This window comes from Aegilops tauschii, chromosome 3 (genome assembly GCF_002575655.3).
Source record: "Aegilops tauschii subsp. strangulata cultivar AL8/78 chromosome 3, Aet v6.0, whole genome shotgun sequence".
In the NCBI taxonomy this organism is placed as follows: Eukaryota; Viridiplantae; Streptophyta; class Magnoliopsida; order Poales; family Poaceae; genus Aegilops; species Aegilops tauschii.
The window spans coordinates 69156738-69178742 of NC_053037.3; the positions used below are offsets into that span (position 1 = coordinate 69156738).

At 47.4% G+C, this 22005-nt stretch overlaps 2 protein-coding genes across 2 annotated transcripts; one reads left to right on the forward strand and one right to left on the reverse strand.

The window, feature by feature from the left end:
- The first annotated feature begins 15420 nt into the window (after nt 1-15420).
- On the forward strand, nt 15421-16729 carry LOC109772416 (uncharacterized). The gene is made up of 3 exons (XM_020331106.4): nt 15421-15612; nt 15878-16154; nt 16241-16729. Exons 1-3 carry the CDS (start codon nt 15513-15515, stop codon nt 16560-16562), a joined length of 699 nt encoding a protein of 232 aa, XP_020186695.1. The 5' UTR covers nt 15421-15512; the 3' UTR covers nt 16563-16729.
- Nucleotides 16730-18926: 2197 nt separating this feature from the next.
- On the reverse strand, nt 18927-20404 carry LOC109772406 (uncharacterized). Its single transcript, XM_020331096.4, has one exon. It carries the CDS (start codon nt 20274-20276, stop codon nt 19248-19250), a length of 1029 nt encoding a protein of 342 aa, XP_020186685.1. The 5' UTR covers nt 20277-20404; the 3' UTR covers nt 18927-19247.
- Nucleotides 20405-22005: the final 1601 nt, after the last annotated feature.

A 22005-nucleotide genomic window follows, 5' to 3' on the forward strand; every position in this document is an offset into this window, starting at 1 on the left:
CCACTGCCCCTGGGCCCGAACCCCCTATGGGCCACATACAGGTTGGCCCCCGCGCCCAGAACGTAATAAAAAAATGATTTAAAAAAATTAAATTAATAAAAATAAATAAATAAATAATAAAGATAATTAATTAACTTAATTAATCCTGTTAATATTAACTAATTAAGATTAATTAACTTAATAATTAATTAACCTAATTAACTACTGTTAATTAGCTAACAGCCCCTGACAGGTGGGACCCACCTGTCAGGTTGACCAGGTCAACGGTCAATGTTTGACTGCTGACGTCATGCTGATGCATTAATTAAATTTTGAATTAAATTAATTTATTAAATTCTAAAAATGATTTAAATCTTTAAATTTAATATAAAATAAACCGTAGCTCGGATGGAAAAACTTTGTACATGAAAGTTGCTCAGAACGACGAGACGAATCCGAATACGTAGTCCGTTTGTCAGCCACACGTTCCTAGCATAGCGAACATGGAACTTTCCCCCTCCGGTCCGTCTGTCCGAAAACGCGAAACATCGGGAATACTTTCCCGGATGTTCCCCTCCTTCGCCGGTACCACCTACTGCCGCGTTAGGGCACACCTAGCACCGCTCATTGTCACATCACGCATCGTCATGCTTATGTTTGCATTGTATTTACTGTTTCTTCCCCCCTCTTCTCTCCGGTAGACTACGAGATCGACGCTGCTCCTGCCCAGTTCGACTACGGAGTTGACGACCCCTCCTACTTGCCAGAGCAACCAGGCAAGCCCCCCCCTTGATCACCAGATATCGCCTATTCTTTTCTATACTGCTTGCATTAGAGTAGTGTAGCATGTTACTGTTTTCCGTTAATCCTATCCTGATGCATAGCCTGTCCTTGCTTCTACTGTTGTTACCTTTACCTGCAATCCTACATGCTTAGTATAGGATGCTAGTGTTCCATCAGTGGCCCTACACTCTTGTCCGTCTGCCATGCTATACTACTGGGTCGTGATCACTTCGGGAGGTGATCACGGGTATATACTATATACTTTATATACATGACACATGTGGTGACTAAAGTCGGGTCGGCTCGTTGAGTACCCGCAAGTGATTCTGATGAGGGGGCTGAAAGGACAGGTGGCTCCATCCCGGTAGAGGTGGGCCTGGGTTCCTGACGGCCCCCGACTGATACTTTGTGGCGGAGCGACAGGGCAGGTTGAGACCACCTAGGAGAGAGGTGGGCCTGGCCCTGGTCGGCGTTCGCGGATACTTAACACGCTTAACGAGATCTTGGTATTTGATCTGAGTCTGGCCATTTGGTCTATATGCACTAACCAACTACGCGGGAACAGTTATGGGCACTCGACGTCGTGGTATCAGCCGAAGCTCTTCTTGACGTCAGCGACGGAGCGGCTCGCGCCGGATTGGACTGGAACGCCTACTAGGCTAGGTCTGCTTCCGGCCGCGCACGCAACGTGCAGGTGTGCAATGGGCGATGGGCCCAGACCCCTGCGCGCATAGGATTTAGACCGGCGTGTTGACCTCTCTGTTGAGCCTAGGTGGGGTTGCGACGTGTTGATCTTCCGCGGCCGGGCATGACCCAGAAAAGTGTGTCCGGCCAAATGAGATCGAGCGTGTTGGGTTATGTGGTGCACCCCTGCAGGGAAGTTTATCTATTCGAATAGCCGTGTCCCTCGGTAAAAGGACGACCCGGAGTTGTACCTTGACCTTATGACAACTAGAACTGGATACTTAATAAAACACACCCTTCCAAGTGCCAGATACAACACGGTGATCGCTCTCTAACAGGGCGACGAGGAGGGGATCGCCGGGTAGGATTATGCTATGCGATGCTACTTGGTGGACTTACCATCTACTCTCTTCTACATGCTGCAAGATGGAGGTGGCCGGGAGCTTAGTCTTCGACAGGATTAGCTATCCCCCTCTTATTCTGGCATTCTGCAGTTCAGTCCACCGATATGACCCTTTACACATATACCCATGCATATGTAGTGTAGCTCCTTGCTTGCGAGTACTTTGGATGAGTACTCACGGTTGCTTTTCTCCCTCTTTTCCCCCTTTCCTTTCTACCTGGTTGTCGCAACCAGATGCTGGAGCCCTGGAGCCAGATGCCACCGTCGACGACGACTCCTACTACACCGGAGGAGCCTACTACTACGTGCAGCCCGCTGACGACGACCAGGAGTAGTTAGGAGGATCCCGGGCAGGAGGCCTGCACTTCGTTCGATCTGTATCCCAGTTTGTGCTAGCCTTCTTAAGGCAAACTTGTTTAACTTATGTCTGTACTCAGATATTATTGCTTCCGCTGACTCGTCTATGATCGAGCACTTGTATTCGAGCCCTCGAGGTCCCTGGCTTGTATTATGATGCTTGTATGACTTATTTATGTTGTAGAGTTGTGTTGTGATATCTTCCCGTGAGTCCCTGATCTTGATCGTACACATTTGCGTGCATGATTAGTGTACGGTCAAATCGGGGGCGTCACACCTTGAGGGCTTGTTTGTAGTTGGGGGGAATAGGTGAGATAGTGGAGGGAGACGTGGTTACGGTCATAAGCTTCCGAGGTTGAAGAAAGCCGGATTTGGCCCTCGTACGCATGTTATGGAGGTTTTTGGGAGGTGCGACGGGAACAGCGCGGGGCGGGAGAGAGCGGGCAGGTGGCGTATCGGGAGAGGACGGCTGGGAGCTGGTGGGGTCGGAAGCTGGCAGCGAACCAGCTGGAGAGCTGGGAGCGGGCGAGATGGGCACGGGATCCGGAGGAGATGCGCGGGGCCCGGGCGTCTCGGGGGAGGGCGGGCTGGGTGCGGTAGTGGGTACGTGATCCGAGGAAGGAGCGGGGGCAGGTGGGAGTCTGGCGGTACGAGGAGGCGGGATTGGTGGGGCATGGGATTCCAGGTGGATAGGGTGGTGGGTACGGCTCGGATCCGGTGTGGCTGGGGCGGTGGGTGCAGCGGTGTGGTCGGCTGGTAGGGAGCTAAACGGAAACTGTGTCTCATAAAAAATAACGTGGCGAGACGTAATGACGCGGCGGGTAGCGACGTCTAGGCACCAATATCCTTTGTGCTCGAGGGGCGGGCTAAGGAGCACGCAGCGGACGACGCGAGGGGCAAGTTTATGGGGCATGGTGGCGTAGGTATTAGGGTAGCAGAGGCACCCGAAGGTGCGAAGCGCTGAGTAGTCTGGGGCGGTGCCGAAGAGGACAAAGTACGGGATGGCGTTGCGGATGGCACGTGAGGGACGAATGTTGAGGAGGAACGTGGCAGTGTGTAAAGCTTCGACCCAAAATGGTGCGGGCATGTGCGCTTGGAGGAGAAGAGTGCGGAGGATATCGTTGGTGGAGCGGATGGCCCTCTCCGCTTTGCCGTTTTGAGGAGACGTGTGCGGGCAAGAGAGACAGAGAGCAACACCCCGGTCGGAGAAGAAGGTGCGGAGGCGAATGTTTAAGAATTCGCCCCCGTTATCACATTGCATGCACTGAATAACCACGTGAAATTGCGTAAGTACATACATGTAGAAACGTTCGAGAGTGGCAGCAGCCAGATTTATGGCGTAAGGGAAAACTCCAGGAAAAATGCGTGAAATCATCCATAATGAGCAAATAATATTTAAAACCAGAAAAGCTCGCAACCGGAGAGGTCCATAGATCACAATGAACTAACTGAAAGGGAAACGTAGTAAATGTTGTTGAATCGGAAAAGGGGAGGCGAGCTTGGTGACCGAGCTGACAAGCGTCACACGCACCACGTGGGTGGACTGGTTTATTACAAGAAGGTAAAAAATTATTTGCTAAACGAGAAAAAGAGGCGGCGCTAGGGTGCCCGAGCCGCCGATGCCATAAATTTCCAACGTCCACCGAGAAAGCTGCTGATCGCGGACTGGAGTTGCCAGAGAATGTGTAGAGCTGGCCGAAGCTACTGCAGCTCATGAGAGGGGTCCGGGTGGCCAGATCCTTCACAACAAAGCCAAATGGGTAAAACTCAACTGAGACAGAATTATCAATGCAAAAACGTCGAACGGAAATCAAATTTGTAGCTACACGGGGAGAGTAGAGAATGTTGTTGAGATAGAAAGGGCGAGAGGTGAGTTTGGCCGAACCAGTGGCAACGACAGGAAGATGAGACCCGTCACCGACAATGATGCTAGAAGAAGAAAACTTTGATGGAGAACAAGACATGTCGAGGTTACCTGGGTTCCCAGTCACGTGTGCGGAAGCGCCAGAGTTGAGGTACCAGTCGCCCTGCCCCCCGGGCTGCTGCTGCTGCATGGACAGGTTGTGCATGGCGGCGATCAAGCCGGCCTGATCCCACGACGGCTGCGGCGGCGGAGGATGAGTCGATGAAGAAGTCGCGCCGTGGTAGGTCATGGGGTAGGCATGAGCAGGGTTGCCGGGGCGAGGCCCGAGCACGCCGGCGGGGTTGGGAGGCACCCACGGAGCACGCCCCTGCGGAGGAAAGGGCGCACCCCACGGTGCAAAATATCCCATCCAGGGGGTCTGGCCCCCCGGCATGAGATGAGCCTGTCCACGTCCGCCCTGGTTGCCGTTCTGGAAGGCGCCACGCCCCTGGCCGCGCTCCGCCGGTGCCTTGCCGCGGTCGCCGGAGGGCGCGGAGGAGAGGCCGCCGGAGCTGGATCCGCCGGACCCATTGCCCGAGTTGTTGCCGATCCCGATGGCGAGGGCTGTCGTGCCCTCAGAGCGATCGCGGGCGTCGAGGGAGATCTCCTCGAGAAGGAGCCGAAACCGGGCCTGGACGAAAGTGGGGAACGGGTTTTGCATGGGCAGGACGGTGGCAATGATCTGATACCTGCGGGAGAGCCCACGAAGCAGTTGCAGTGTCAGGGCGCGATCGGTGACCTCCTCGTCGACGTCGGCAAGCGCGTTCGCCAGCGCTTTGAGGCGCCGGCAGTACTCCGCCATGCGCATGTCGCCTTGCTGCAGGTTGCGGAACTCCGCGCCGAGATGAACGGCGCGACCAGCTTGGTTGTCGAGGAAGAACGAGTCCAGCTTGCTCCAGGCGGTGTTGTCGGCGCCCCGGATCACCTCATACAGCTCATCGGCGACGGTGCCATAGATCCAGAGGAGGATGGTCACGTCGGCGTTGCGCCAGGCGACGCCGCGCTCCAGCGGCGGCGTGAAGTGGGTGATGTGGTCCTCGGCGTCGTACATGGACAGAACGCATCGCATGATGTCCTTCCACTTGGCCTAGTTGCCGGATCCAAAGTCCAGCTTGAAGGGGAGGAAGTGGGTGATCTGGAGGCTGCCCATCGGGGGAATGCCGGGCGTGGGGTGGGCGGGCAGAGCAGTGGGCGGGGCGGCAAGGGGAACGACGGTGAGGGCTGCAGGTGCCGTAAGAGGAGGTGCAGACAGAGGGGGGAGGTGGAGGGAGTCGGTGGCCGTGGTGACCACGGTAGGAGCGGAGGTGCTGATGGGGAGGACGCCACTAGGGAGGTCGACGGTGGCGGGTGGGGCAGAGGAGGAGGAAGAGTCGGCCATTGGGTCAGGAGCAGCGGCTCTGATTACCAAGATGTAAGGTGGAATTCACCGTGTATTGATCATCAGTCAGGAGTACAATTTATACAACAGAGGTTACAACAGCAGGAACGCATCAGGAGGGCGTCGTGCGTAACAGACGCACGGTAGGCGTGCGTCGTGGAGACCTATTCAGAGGCGCCGCATGACTCGGTCAGGTTGGTGCAGGAGGAGTCGTGGCAGTCGTGGTAGCCGTTTTCCAACATAATATGTCGGAGTCGTAACATCCAGCCTGCAGAAAAGTAGGAGTAAGTCGTACGGCGTTTGCGTGTGTGCGTTGTGTGCTGTGGGATTAGTAAAGGGACTATTTTGACCCGTGCTTAACGAGCGCGAGGCAAGGAAGGAAGGTCACGTATGCTCGCTGCGCGCGCGTATGCCTCCATACTCCTGAGCACGCACGTTGCTGCTAGGCTGGTCGTCGCTGGTCTTTGACGACCAGGAGACGGGCCGGGCCTGCGTGACGACGCGGTGGACTGGTGGTGATTATACCCGAGAGCAACTAGTAGCAGCTGCGATTTGCAGGGATGGTTCATCGTTAATTGTGTATGCTGGCTACACCGAACCATCGCTATTACAAGCCCTTGCATGCCGGGAGGCAATGGCTCTAGCGGAAGACTTGGGAGCAGCCAGGATTCACATTGCATCTGATTGTGAAGGAGTGGTGAAGGACTTTACATCAAGGATCCCGTGGTCTTCATGGAGCTATTATTCAGGAAGTTAATGCTAGGAAGGAAGCTTTCATTTCATGTAATTTTATCCACGAATGTAGAAATTTTATTTTTGAAGTTCATAATCTCGTCAAATTCGGTTGTCATCTAGGTTTAGGGAGACATGTTTGGCTGGGCGTCCCCATGACCACAACCTTGTACCGATGAACATTGTTGAGAATGAATAAGCAGGCGAGATTTCTCAAAAAGAAAAAAGAAAAACTAGTTGGCGGTTACCCTTCGAAGGCTTCCTAGTGGGCGCTCTAGACTAGGGATGAAAATGATAGTGATGATAAGTTCCGTTTTGAATCTGCGTCCGTATCCGTTTTTAAGGATATGGTATGTACCTGCAGGAATATACTGGATATGGATGTAAATACGGATTTTGGTCAACCGGATATGCGATGGATATGGTATCACTAATATATACTACGGGCGATGCCGATTACCCGGTATTTTTGTGGATTATCCTAATATGATCATCAGATTAATTTGGCCCATTCAACATGCTCAAATACCCCCGCTCGCTTTCCAGTGGTTTTTCTGGTTTTTCGCTGCACAATATGAAAAGAAAATAAAGGTGCTTGAAAGAGGATTCGAACCCATGTCTATAGAATAGTTGTTGAGCCTAATAACCAACTAACCCACCTTTTGTTATTGTCTATTGTAAACAAACAATGTTATTTGAACCTTTCTTATTTCTGCCATATCAGAAGAAAAAAAGTTTGGCTTGGTAACTTTGGCATGACTAGCGTTATAACTATGGTAAGAGCAACATGATAACTATACCATGATAAGGCTGGTAACTACAGTACGAGAAGGTTAAGGCATGGGGAAGTATGGCAATTTAACACGGGAATTACCGGTGAAAATGTTTCAAAAACTTTTCCCCCTTGAATGAAAGATAACATGGTGTTTAAAACGTAAGATATTAGTTATCAAGTCTGAGATGTATACATTATCATGCTTTTTACATAGAAATTACCGGGTGTATGTTTTACAACAAATAAATCTGGTCAAAAATTACGGTGGCGTTTCTATAGGAGTTATCAACTTTGTATGTGTCTATTACCATGCTATTTACATAGAAATTACCGGGGTTGCCCCCCCCCCCCCCCAAAATAAGTTATCAGGTCTACCATGTATGAGTTATCATTTTTTGCACAGAAGTTACCGTGGCATGTTTCAGCGACTTGCCCCACCCCCACCCTCGCCGACCAAGTTATCATGACCGGGGTACATAAGTTATTAGGTCTGCCATGTTTGAATTATCATGTTATTTGCACAGAAGTTATCGTGGTATGTTTCAACGACTCCCCCACTCCCACCCTTGCCGAAGTTATCGACAAAGTTTCTAGGACCGGGGCACATAAGTTATTAGGTCTATGAAATGTGAGTTATCATGTTGTTCACACGAAAGTTACCAGAGGATATTTCATCACCCCCCCCCCCGGGGGGGGGGGTCGGTAAAGTTAGCAGGAACCGGGTATATAAGTTATCAGGTCTGTGATGTGTGAGTTACCGCTATTCACAGAAAACACACGGGGGGCGGGGGTGTTATATTTCATCAACTCTTTCTCCATACTTTCCAAAGTTAACATAGCGTTCGTACGTATGTGAGTTATCGAGAGTATGTTTAGAGCAAAAAAAAATCTGGGGTCACAATTACCACGTTGTTCGATAAATTACCGGACGTATGCTTTTCAACAACTTTTCTTCCCGGGTCAAGAAAGTTATCACGTCTAGGCTCAGTAAGTTATCAGGTCTGCTATACGTATATACCAAGTTATTTACACATGAGTTATGGAGGTGTTTTTCAACAAGAGGTAATAGCATTTCAGGTACCCTAACTTGCACAGAATGTGATGATTTAGTCCCAAACTTACAAAACTTGACTCCACCATACCCCAACTTGCATCTCATGTGATGATTTAGTCCCCGGCCTATCACAACTCGACAAGTGGCAGCCAGGTGGCTTGACCGGTCTTCGTCCGCACTTTTGCAGGAAACACCCTGCCGTCTTCTCTAATTAGGCGAAGTATCCAGTGAAAATTGGTATTCAGTGCAAAACATCATCGTGACTGTTGGATCAGTAGCTAATGGTACAGACTAGAGGTGGACTAATAACCAGCCCCTTAAGATTATTTTGCACATAACCCCTTCTCCTATGACCCCTGTCCTCACTCTGTTCCGGCGGCGGCACGACGCACTCCCCATGCCACGATAACTCAGTGCTGCAGCGGCGGTGCTCTCCCCTCGGTCGACGACTCGATGGAGTGGCGCTCTTGCACGTGACGGCGGTGCTAGGGCGCTGCCTCCAAGCACCGGCTACTCGGCGGCCGCAATGCTAGCCACCACGCGGCCCAGCCACGGCGGCCGTGGGGTTGCCTTCACGCGACGACAATTTAGCGACCGCGACGCTGCACCCGCACGGGACGGCGGCCGTGGTGCTGCCCTCACGCTACAGCGATTCTGTGGCTAGGTCGTTGCCCAACGCCATGAAGTCTTGGCCCGCAATGTTGATCTCCACACGCCGGCGATTCGCTGGCCGCAGTGCTGCCCCCGTGAATCGTCTGCCGCCTCCACGCTAGGGCGATTCAGCGACCTCGGTGCTGGACCGACGCGAGGGCGTGAGCGTGCAGGTGGAAGAAGCCGCTTCCTGACGTGCAGATTTTCTTTTCCGAGTGTATCTGAAATTCTGAATACTGCGATTTTGCTACTGTGTAGATTTTGCTCCAAAACTTTATGAGAGCAAGAAGCTTTTTCGTCATACAAACTCCGCCTTGCTCACTCTGTTCCAACGTTGGTGAGCAAACTGTACTGTCTATCGCTTTTTGTAGCAGATAAAAGCTCAACAATTTAGAATCATCGTTGAGCAAACTGTGCTACAATTTTGAGCCTTGCTCTGTAAATTTGAGCCAGAAGCACTGCACAGAATTATGTGTTCTACCTCTTCACAAATTGTGCCTTGCTCGATGTACGGTTGCTCACATTGTTGAGAAAATTGTAGTGTATATTCAGAAGCATTGTTGATCATACAGTATTGCAGTTTTATCACTCTTCATAGAATAAAAAAGCTCATAATTTCAGAACCAAAGTACACTCATTTTTAGCTTCATTCAGAATGCATCGGAACACTACATTCAGCTATATATTCAGACTTTTCTGAACGCAGCTGCTGATCATGGCCACCAGCTCGCGCATCTTTGTGTATGGTGCCGTCCGGGATGGGGCTTGCTGGCTGTGGCATGGAGCAGGCAGGCTCTAGTGTGGCCGACGCGGGCCTCGTCGCCTGCGCAGCCCCGCTCCACCGCGACATGGCCGTCGTCGCCCGTGAGGCTGTCTGGGCCGACGCCGCAGGCACCGTCACTTTCCCCATGGGTGGCATGCCGGCATCCCTGGCCTCGGCTCCTCGGGAGACCTCCCTGCTGAGGGGGCTCCGGCGCAGGGGTGCCGTCGTGGCCGCTGCAGGTGTCCGTGTCGGCGAGGGTTCCAGGGAGATAAGTAATGGAGCAACAGAGAACGCATCCCCGAGTAATTTTACTAATTTATCGAGTAAATAGGGGGACCGTGGACAAGGTCCGCGGCGCGGCCGTGGTAGTGTCCGATCGCTTCTTGAAGGGTGTACCGGCGGGAGAACCAGGTGGCGATGAGCTGCCGGAGCGTGCCGTTGGGGGTAGCGCGTCGTCCCAAAGCTCCTGCATCGTGATCGGGCAGGTCCGGTGGCCCAGCACCAGCCACCGGGAGATATGCAGTTAACTGCACCTTAACATCCAGCGTGCGGGTTAATTAGAGAAGACGGCAGGGTGTTTCCTGCAAAAGTGCGGACGAAGACCGGTCAAGCCACCTGGCTGCCATTTGTCGAGTTGTGATAGGCCGGGGACTAAATCATCACATGAGGTGCAAGTTGGAGTATGGTGGAGTCAAATTTTGCAAGTTTGGGACTAAATCATCACATTCTGTGCAAGTTAGGGTACCTGGAATGCTATTACCTCTTTCAACAAAAAATAGCAGGCTCAAAAAGTTACCATGTTTCAGCTAATTAAGTTACCAACTAAGCGCTGCATATATTACCATGCTCGGGATAGATGGCAAGAACCACTAAATTTGGAGCAAATCTCGCCCAACCCAGCAAATTACGATTTCATTTTGTCGAACTGGTTAACTCAACTAGAAACATGCAGGAAACCAAGACAAACAACATTAGTTAGCGGGTTGGTCTGTGCATGCTGAAACTTTCAAGGGGTCGTGGGCTCGAGTCCCGGTAGTCTTAAATTTTCCATCGGGGCTAGCAACCACCAGAAACGGGATAAGTGGGACGTGGTAGATCACGGGCGGGATAAGCGGGAACAGTGCGGATCTGTTGCAAACTGACAGTCGGCAGGAATTTAGCATATGCTCTTTAATGAACAGTAAATCAAAATAAATAGTAAATAAAATGTAAAACAACTGAAATATTTTGTAGACGTTCATATCAGTGTAGCAAGTATGCTTGAAAATTTTCATGCCATATGGGATAGCAGTGCTTCATCGGTGAAAAAACAAAATTAAGTGTAACATTTGGAGGTAACATTAACGTTTGATTTTTTTTGCACATGTCAAAATGCTTAAGTTTTCACCTGAAAATTTGCATGTACCATTTAGGTGTGACAATGAACACATCTACCTTTTTAAAAAAATAACATTTGCAAAATCCATTTTTGGCACGCAGGAGCATGTGCTCCCTAGAGCCAAAATGAATTTCCGAAAAAAACAAGGAAACACAAGAAAGGAAGAAAACAAAGAAACATAAGCCAAAAACCAATGAGTAAACTAAAAAAACCAAAGCAAAATGAAGAAAAAACCAAAATAACCGATGAAAAGCAAATAAAATGAAAGAAACAACAAAAGAAAATGAAATTTAGTAAACCGGACCTACAGCGACCGCTACGAGCCGAGCGAACCGAAGCACGCTAAAATGGGTCGGCCCTGCTACTGTCACCCATAGGCGATTTCTTTTAGGAATCAGTACGGGCGACATATAGCCCTATCGGTTGGCTGCTGTTGGCCTACCATGCGCCCGTGCCATATGCCCTTGTTTTGCGGCCTCCGACTCGCGAACAAGTAGACAAGCAACCTTTAAAAAAATCAGAAAAGGAAAAAATGCTTAGGTGAGCTCGCCAGATTGGGCCGCCCATTTGCGCTTCCCTTCAGGCGTCACCTCCATGTTTGGACCCATGCGGGCGTCATAGAGCGCGAATCCTATGTCTCACTTATAGCAAGACTAGCATCCGTCTTGCTTGAAGCTTTCTTGCAGCACGCACGCGTATGGGCTAGCCAACTAGCCTGTTACTCGTTCATTCGTTCGTCGGTCCGTTCGTTGATGTGCCCTTTTATTTTTTGTTTGGTTTCTTATTTCTTCTCTAGTTTTATTTGGTTTTCCTTGTTGTTATACTCCATTTTTTTGTTTTTTCTTTCGTTTTTCTTTTGTTTCTTCATGGTTTTCATCGGTTTTTCTTTTCTTTCTCATTTTCCTTCTTTTTTTCTTTTTTTGTTTCTCTCTTTGTTTTCAACAGTTTTTTTTTATCAGCTTTCACAGTTTTCCATTCTTTTTGCACTGGTTTATTTGTGTTCTTTTTCTTTGGTTTCCTTTGTTTCTTTTTCAATTTTTACTTCTCTTTGGTTTCCTTTGTTTGTTTTACAACTTTGTTTGTTTTTTCTCTTTTGGTTTTCATTCTATATTTTTTTATACGTCAAGAACATTTTTCTAATACGAGTTTAACATTTTTTTAATACATGGTCAACATTTTTTCTATACATATTTTAAATATGTTTTCAACTGCTTGATTAATATTTTTCAACTAAAATATGTCAACATTGTTTTCTATACACATTTTAACATTTTCAAATTTTGATTGATATTTTTCAAATAAAAGATCAACATTTTTTTAATACATGATCAACATTTTTTCTATACACATTTAACTTTTTTTACATGCTTGATTAATATATTTTTTAAATGCAAGATTAATATATTTTTAGTACATGGTCAACATGTTTTATATACACGTTTAACATTTTCAGATGCTTGAGTACAATCTTTCAAATAATTTTTTGACATTTTTCAAATAATTCTTTATCATTTTTTCTAAATGCATGATTAACATTTTTTAAATATATGGTCTAATGTTTTTCCCGCATTGTATTTTTTGTATTTGCATACGTGAGAACATTTTCTCTAAACACATTTTCAAATGCTTGGTTAGCATTTTTTTTCAAATGTTTTTTGTGTAAAATATTTTTTTGTAATATATAGAATATTTGGAACTATAAACGAAAATTAAAAATAAAGCAAAAAACAAAAAATAAATCTGGAAAATAGTTGACCACGCCCCCACCCCTACCCCCGCGCGCGTGCACGCTTTGGACCGGCCTTTGCTGGACTGGGAGCCCCATTTTGTTTCCTTTCGGTTTCCCTTGTTTTTCTGTTTTCATTTTTCATAGACTTCAAAAAAAATCTGAATTTGAAAAAATGTCCGTTTGACCAAACCCCACCCCCTATAACTTATATTCCCCTAAACATTATTATGTGATAAAGCTAGTTGGCTGATTTAAAAAACAAATCCGTGCATGTGGTAAACTTTTCAGACTATTTTTTTTGTCAGTGCCAGAAAAAAAAAGTTTTCCACCCGATGCAAATCAAGGTCATGCAGGGTTAAGAGCATCTCTAGCAGATCCCGTAAAGCATCACTTGTAAAAAAAAGTATACAGGCTCACCTAAAACGAATTTACGGTATTGCGAGGCATCGGGCGGAATAGATCCCGTAAACCCGTACCGTAAACTTTTTTTTTCTCTTTTCTCCTCATACTTCTTCTTCCCCGGGACGCACGCATGGACGGACTCGAACTCCGACTGGCTAGAACGGCGTCGCTCCGGCCTGCCGCCTGATGTGGCCCGCTGCCTGCTCCGCGACGCTCCAGCTCGGCGTGTGCTCCGGCGATGCTCCGGCCGGCCACCGACGAGTCCTCCGCCTCCTTGCTGCTCATGCGCGACGTTGCGAGGCCCCCTACTCCGGCGTTGACTGGTTTACAGGATCCTCCAAAAAGGCTGAAATCCACTAGGTATAAAGGATTGGGGCTCGAATATAGGCGAGCCTGTAAAATTTTTTACGGGATATGCTGTTTTACGGGATCTATTCGGGGCGTTTTTTCCACCTTGTACCATAAATACCAGGGTTTGACCACTTTTACAGGATCTGCTAGAGATGCTTTAAGTGTGACTTTCCATTCACCAATTTGTTTCTTTGACCCATACTATTAGATTTGGAAGCAACAAAGTTGACACGATACTTCTTTTGACCGCACGGATACCATGTTCCTTTTTGCGTCAGGTCTGTTGTGTCAGCAGGTGTGAGGCAGAGACCGTCGTGGTAAAATTCCGCGGGTGGCGCTTCGCGCCATCAAAGGAAAAACAATCAAAACTGAAGATGGAATGCGAGCGATAAAATATGTCTGAACACGTGTGCTCCAAATTTCAAGGGCCCACAACAATCATCAAAATTACTGTACCCTTTGAAAATGGCAGCCATGGAACGAGATTCCCGGGTACCTTGAAGGCGCTCCAAACCTCTTTGCCCGGCAAATGCACGAGAGGTCACATGGAGTCTCCGTGCTCAGGGCCAATCGCCCATTATGCAAGTAGATGAGCCACAGTTCTCTTGGATCATTCTTCTATTATTGGCTCCTAAACTGTAATTCCAACCGAAGTTAGATACGGTCCATTGCGAACAGAGATCTTGATAACATGTGTGATGTTGATGAATGACAGCTGTAATATTACCACTTTTTTATGTGGAGTATTCTACTGTAAGTAATACAGACCAACAAAAAAGTTACAGGCACCACAAAACTAGATTTTTTTGAAGAAAAGACAGCCTTTCATTGATGAAGGTAGAAGCGAGTCAGAAGGAACAGAAACATTTGAAGCACAAACCTGTGGTAATAAGCAAACTTACCTTTTCACATTTATCTGAAGATGAAATGCACAACACTCATAGGGGTTAGACTTGTAGATGCTCTACACAACCTGGACGTCCACATATTCATCTCTCATATGGGCTGGATATGAGGGGTGCTAGACAACCCAGACGTTTGGGCTGGGTTTGGGGTTTTCGGTTCGGTAGAGTTTTTTTGTCTGGGCCCTGTCCACTCGGATGTTTAGGGGCAAAGTGGGGGTCCGGTTGTAGATGCTCTAAAGACAACATGATAACATGTGTGATGTTGGTGAATCACAGCTGCAATATTATCATTGCGGCATGGCTTCGGTTTCTTACCTTTTTTATGTGTAGTATTCTACTGTAAGTAATTCAGACCAACACAAAAGTTACAGGATATGCACTACAACACTAGAATGTTTTTTTTACCAAAAGACAGCCTTAAGTGTTGTATTTCATTGATGAAGGTAGAAACGAATCAAAAGGAACTGAAACTTTTGCAGCACAATACTGTCAAAAAAAATATGCAACACAAATCTGTGGTAATAAGCAAAATTCCTTGTTCACATTTATCTAAAGATGAAATGCACGACGTTTACAGGTGTTAGACTTGTAGCAAAAGCAGACCGAATCACCACCTTCCAGTTGGACCAAAACACAGCTTCAGTAACACAAAAAAAATGCAAGAGTAAAATGGGTTGGGATCATCCAGGGCCTCCAGATTCCAGTAGAAGCAAGAAAACATACCCCACCATGTTTCAATTGGATTTCCCAAATTCTATTCTGGAGTCAGAGCATCAAATCCAGCTCGATGCATAGTTTAAGTACACCGAGTAGTTGGCAAGCGCCGATCACAATTAAATCTTCGGGACCGGAGAGTATTCCATTCCGTACAGAAAGAAGCCTGTCCAAAACACAGTGAGGCTATTAATGCGACGGCATTGCGCAAAGCTCCAGTGCTCCCTACCATCTACCAACATGAGGCAGCTAGCCAGAAATTCAGATGAAGAATTGGGTTAACACGGGCTCTAAAATACTCACAGTGGAAGCTTGGTCGAGAGTGCGAGCAGATCACCGTCATGCCTGGCTAGCTGGACGAATCGAAGCCATTAATTGATAGCCAACTACTAACAGTGTGATGAACATATACAGGTTCATGCATGCAAATGCAATGGAATCAACGCAACTGTCGAGTGCCACTCTCGTGTATAAATAGGCATCTAGAGACCCTTCAGTTCATCAACTCAAGCATCTCCACCAGTTCAGTTCAGTTGCTTATTCTGTCCTGTCTGCACACACTGAGAGCAATATGGGTGGCAAGGTTCTTCTGATGAGTGCCGTCTTGGTGGGGCTTGTTTCACTGAGCTCGTGCAGGAGCCTGGGAGAGTTGCATGAGCAGAAGACCCACTGTATGTTTTAACCCCATCCCTTCTGTGTAGCACTGTATTTATTAGTACTTCATAGAGTAGCACTGCACTGCATCTATTACAGCGATCCGTGGATAGGCAGATCACTGCATACTGCATCTACCTAGCTAATGCAAACATGAAATGAATTTGTGCTGAACATAAACAGCATCGTTTCTAGGCAATAAGGACTGAGAACAATGCAAAGCAACTTCATGCTATCTAGATTTCACGGTACTGATAGCTGCAATTCTGTATACCTTACCAGATGGGGGCTCACCAACTCCCACGCATGGGTCAGGAGGAGGCTACAACCCGACACTGACACCGACACCAACTTACGGCAGTACACCGACGCCATCTTACGGCACTACACCGACACCAACTTACGGCATTACACCGACGCCAACTTACGGCACTACACCGACGCCATCTTACGGCACTACACCGACGCCATCTTATGGCACTACACCGAGCACCCCAAGTGCACCTTCCCATGATGTCCCTGCAAGTCCAAAGAAGCATGGGTTCATTGGATCCTGCGAGTAAGAGCTAGAATTAGTAGATATCAGAAGTATCAAACATCACAAAGCAACGGTTCTTAAATGGTTTTCTTTTGCTTAAAATGCAGCTACTGGAAGAATCACCCAGATGCTATAGTTGCAGCTATTGGGTCCCTCGGCAACATCGGCAAGACATTTGGTGCTGCATGCAGTATGATAGGTGGCAAGAAGCTAGGAAATATGCATGATGCACTCTCAAACACTAGAACTGATGGTATTGGCGCCCTGATACGTGAGGGGGCAGCTGCATACCTCAACTCCATTGTGAACAAGAAGTTCCCATTTACCACCCAGCAGGTGAAGGACTGCATCGTCGTGGCCGTGACCTCTGATGGTGCTGCTTCTGCCCAAGCTGGGGTTTTCAAGAAGGCAAATGAATTCCACTACTAGTTTCAGTCATCGGTGTTTCTTGGCTAAATTTCTTCCTCCCGCGCATTTTTCTTGATTGATGCTATCTTGTGGCTTGATATATTTCTTTTATTTTTGTTGTTTTATCATGTAATATCACTATCTATGGCATTTTGAGTGCAATAAATCCATCCTTTTCCATTGCTTGATATCAATGTTATTATGCTGGATTAGTAACACATAGAAAAAACTATGTACTCCGAACACTACAAAAGAGCAATAATAAATCAAACACCAGACTAGTGCTACTCAGTTTACAACATAAGAAGTTTATAAATGTCAGCTGTTTAGAGCAGTTTGGTTGTATACTCTAAATATCACCACACCTACTTGTGGCCTTGTGGCAAAATGTGGCAAGCAAACACTTCATGTTGCTAACAAACTGTTCGCCACACCATAGGCAAGTTTTGCAAAACATTGGGTCTACGACAGGTGTGCTACATAGCAAGAAACTATGGCATAACAAAACTGCAATGGAATGGCCAAACTTGACTAGCAAAGGTTTGGCAAATTGACAAAGCAGTCTAGCAAATGCCACAAAGTTAGTTATTCTTCGATTGCATAGTTAAAGGACCTATGAACCTTGTTCTTGAATCCCAGAAAATCCTGTAACAAAACCATCTTTTTCCCTGATATCCTAAATTTCATAGTTCAACCTTTGAATCTTACTGTTGAACCCCAAAAATCCTATGACGAAAGCACATGTTGCCAATGGTCAGAGAAACAAGTGTAATCATTCAGAAATTTGGATAACTCATCAAACAACTAGTCGGTACACAAAACTTCACAATGTTCACATAAAACAAGGGATTGGTGTTTGATACCACATAAACCCAAGAACTTCCAAGATGAGTTGAAGCTTTCCCTTCAGTACTTCTCCAAAAGAGTCAATCTGGATGTGAAATGAAAGCTAAAGTGTTAATTTACTCTAGAAGAAAATTTATTCAAACCTCACTTGAAGTCAGTCAACATTTTGGTGTTTTTTCATTAATTATGACTTATAAGCTCTAGTTCTGCATTGGATGTGCTATGTGCTATATGCATCATGTCTGATTCAGAATTGTTGAATGCCAAGCATAATCAAGTAAGAATATTGTCGAATCAGCAACATCATGTTAATCACAGTTGAGAACTACTATTTCTGATAAAATTACCTCCTGGAGGAAAAACTTCAGCCCTGCTTATCTTCTTCACAGGATTTAACCTGTTGATTCTAGACATAGAACATGTACTATGTCAGTAACTCGACAGTATCATGGCCGTTTTAATGGGAAAAGAACTTAATCTGCATCTGTCGAAATTGCTAGCAAACACTAAAATGAATATGAATGCTAACAAAAAAACACCATTGCATCACTAATCATCCTCACACTGGGATATTTTTCTAATTGACACATTTTCAGTGTTACAAAGCGGATTTCCCTGCAAAAGAGTAGCCCTCGTGTTAAAAAGATGGATGATCAGTTTCTCTTCTTTCACCGAAGCACCTTTCAATGCAAGCACTTATAACAACTGTAGGGGCAAAGACTACCTAAGAGGAATTGCTCTCGAATAGCTCAATCCACATCCTCTATCCCCATCCCAGTACACATGGAATCGTGCATAAGGACAAATATGTAAGAATAAATATGATAAAAGGTGTGTAAAAATGAATTGGGAACAAAATCAAGAGCTTCTGGAAGAAACAAAGATCATTACTTGGGTAAAGGTAAGGTTGGGTGAGAGGTAATTAATAATATCTGAATGTCCAGTTAAATGGACGAATTTAGTAATAGCATTCTTTTTTGTTGTTTATTGCTGTAGATGCACATAGCTACCGATAAGTGATTTCAAACATTTTTTTGCAGATGTCGGTGCTCAACTGCTGACTGATTGTTTATCAATGAATTGACACTATCCACTTACATACAAGATAACACTGCAAGTAACAGAGTAATAACTACATATAAAAGAAAAAACTGCAATGATCATATCTCCGGATGCACTACTTTGAAGTTTGAACACCAAATAGTCGTAACAAAATTGACTATCAATTTTTCTAGTGACTGACTAATAGGTCCGCGTTAATCATTTCAGCATTAGCACGAATATTACAGCAACAGAGATTAGTACATACATCTTGGTCCGGCGCGGACAGACACGGAAACGGCAGGGACGTCCACCTGCATCCCTACTGACTAAGCATGGCTTCTGTATTAGTTATATACTTACAAAAGAAAATGTTATCCTACTCAACACAAAAGAGATATACTGTAAGTTAGTCAGAACCTAACACTATGACAAGATATCCAAGTGGAGTCGGAAAAATGTGGCTGCACAAAAAAGGACTTGCTCAGAGAGGATAAATTTATCAAAAGTTATACTATCGTTTTCTACAGTATTAACACACATTTCTGTGGGATGAGTTACAACAGTAACAATAATGAGGGCAGTTCACCCATTTGCTTGTGACACCAATAAGGCAGTAACCACAATGGCAAAGGAAAACATGACCCTGTGAGAAACCGTATTCCATAAGGCTATGTTAAACTACAAGCTTTGAGGATAAACCTTACAGAATATTGTGCTTTCTTTCCACCTCCCATGAATCATAACGGTGCATCCTCTCAAAACCAGCAACTCTCCATGAATCCGACATCAAGTTGGCCATCTAGAAATGATGTGTCTTCAAATCTTGTGATCCATGTGGGAATCGAACCATTTGAAGATCTCCTCATTCTGCAGGCTGGTAAATTCATGGTATGCATATGCAATATTCAACTCCTCCGTGACATGCCTCTCCAGCCGGAACCCCTCCGGCAAGATCTTGGCTTCCTCCGCCGCCTCTTTCCACGGTGTGCTCCTCCCATCGTTCTTCAGAAACCCCTTCTCATCCAAGAACGACTTCTGGCGAAGCACGTCCACAAGGCCATCGGCGACGGTCGGGGTCAACCCCGGTATCCTCGCCGCCAAGAACTCGGCACTCACGGCAAAGGCATCGCACTGGATCTCCCGCACATCAACGTGCGTTGACTTGAGCTTGCCTATGCTTGCCGCCACCATCTGCGCCCTTTTGGCGTCCCTGGGCATGTGCACGAACAGCGCCGGCGGGTAGCCGGGCGGGATTTCCTCCATGGCGGCGAACACGCCCTCGGCAATCACGATGGCCACGCTGCTGAACCTGACCCTCGCCGCCAGAGCGGAGACGAAGTACCCGCCCGACGACGCGCCGATGCCGACGAGCGGGAGGCCGCCGAGCTCGGGGTGCTGCTCCTTGACCCACCATTCGATGATGGAACTGACGGCGGCGAGCTCGCTGCCGTCGCCGGAGGCGGAGGCGGGGTCGAGGGACCAGCACTCGGCGCGGCTGGAGACGGCGAGGACGGCGTAGCCTCGGCGGAGCGCCTCGCGCGTGAACCGGCGCTCCTCGGGGAGCCCCGCGCAGCGCGGGCAGCCGGGGGAGGCGTCGAAGAAGTCGGTGGCGCGGATGGTGCATCCGGGGGCGACGAACATGGCGGCGCGCGGCGGGCCTGGGGGGAGCTGCCACAGCACCTCGTTGCCGCTCCTGCGCGCGACCCGCGGGTCGAGGCGAATGGCCGGGGTCAGCGGCGGGACGGCGGGAGCGCGCGGGAGGAGGAGGGCGGTGGCGAGGAGGATCAGCGCGCAGGAGGCGATCAGGACGACGGGCCTGCGCGGCCGCGGGAGGGGGTTGTCCATCCTTCGCGTTAATGGAGATTTGAGACGGTTTGGGGCTTCTCGTTAATGGAGAAAGTGACTGAGTTGACTTGCGTTGGACAAAGGGGAACGCAAACTCTGAACAGCGCTGGGAGGAAGAAACGTCCATTGGGCTGGGTGTAAAGGAGGCCCATGTGGAAAGGTGGCCCGGCGTCTTAGCCTGGCCCGGAACGACAAGTTTTTTTTAAGAGTACGTCAATGGTGTACCTTAGTTTTATAGAAGGCAGCATAAAATTTTACAAGAAGGAACGACGAGTTTCAACGATAGTTTCTCTTTCATCGCCGACGACGCTCATTCGGTGGGGCTCGTCGGATATGAATTTCCCCCCGGTCCCCATCGCCACACGCCCTCACCGATGAGGAGATCTCCTTTGTCCGTCTCGTATCCCTCCTTGTCGATGACGGCTTGGGTAGCCTCGACTCTGTCACCAATCTGGACATCCTATGATAGCACCCAATGCCTCCCCCAATTCCCTCTCATAGTGTGCTTTGTAGTTCGAACTACTATCACTGATGCTTGATGTGTCCTTGGTACTCATGGTGGCTCATGTGTCTTTTTTACTATAAAGACACTAAAGGGTATCCTAGATTGGAATATTGAGGAAAACAAAGGTCAATAGAATGGTTAGACAATTGGATATAGAACGGCTAGTAAATAATAAAATTATATTAAAAATCATACTGGTCTTCTTCCTCCTCTGATTGTATGTTGCCTATTGAAAATTGCCATGAACCAACAACAAAGAAAAGTGGTACTTGCGAGCGCCCTCACCACGCCAGGCTTTGAAGACCGCAATAGCCACTCTCCGCTTGAGACAAGATCTAAAAATCGTTGAAGCGGCATCGGCTGGAGCATCACCCCATGCAAAACAGGCTTGTAATCCATCACCACAAGCACAAAAGGTTGGAGAAACCGGGTCAAGCCATAGAAAACACAGAAGATGTTGTAGTTGCCACACCAATAGTCGGCTAAAAGCTCTCCTTGAAATACACACGAATTGCCAAGATCCAAAGGGAACCGACAGATCTGGGGACACAAACTCTCACAGGCTCTTCGTCGGCAGCGAATCGGATGTCGTTGAGGTAGGGAGAGACCAAAGAGATCTTATTCCACCACACCATCGTCGCCACCACCTCGTCGATGTCGCCGAAGAATCAAAAACCTAAGGAAAAAATGAGACGGGCGGGTCCCCACTCCTCTTGCGGCCGACGAGGCCGTCGGACGGGGAAGAGAAGGGGGACCAAGGTGGTGGTGGAAGCTATGGTAGCGGCTGGGGTTAGGAGGCGGATGTGTTGAGGCATTCACTGGTGTTTAATTCACCTTATGCTTATGGTGGCTCATGTGTTGGTAATACTAGAAGATAACCCATGCGTTGCCGCAGGGTGGTAGGCTGAAAAGATGAATAATTAGGTCAATTGGATAATTGTAAGACCTAATTATGATGTGATGACTAGTGGTTTGGCAGCCATGTATGATTTGTTGATGTGGAAGGTTGTATGCATGGAAAATAGTTAGTGAGATGATAGATTAATGACGTGGCGGACATGCATGATTTGTTGATGTGGAAGCGTTGCATGCTTAGGAAAGATAGACCATGGGTTGCAACTACTTGAAATACAAGATTTGTTAAGTACATGAGGGATCTATGCACTTTTGACATTCCCTTAGATAGATCTTTTCTCATATGTAATCTCATCTGCTGCATCATAT

What these genes read in the sequence shown, in the direction of transcription:
- LOC109772416 (XM_020331106.4), top strand. Translation starts at nt 15,513, where the DNA reads ATGGGTGGCAAGGTTCTTCTGATGAGTGCCGTCTTGGTGGGGCTTGTT. An exon ending in GCATGAGCAGAAGACCCACT is followed by an intron (nt 15,613 to 15,877) that starts GTATGTTTTAAC and finishes ATACCTTACCAG; the next exon opens with ATGGGGGCTCACCAACTCCC. An exon ending in GGGTTCATTGGATCCTGCGA is followed by an intron (nt 16,155 to 16,240) that starts GTAAGAGCTAGA and finishes CTTAAAATGCAG; the next exon opens with CTACTGGAAGAATCACCCAG.
- LOC109772406 (XM_020331096.4), bottom strand. Translation starts at nt 20,276, where the DNA reads ATGGACAACCCCCTCCCGCGGCCGCGCAGGCCCGTCGTCCTGATCGCC.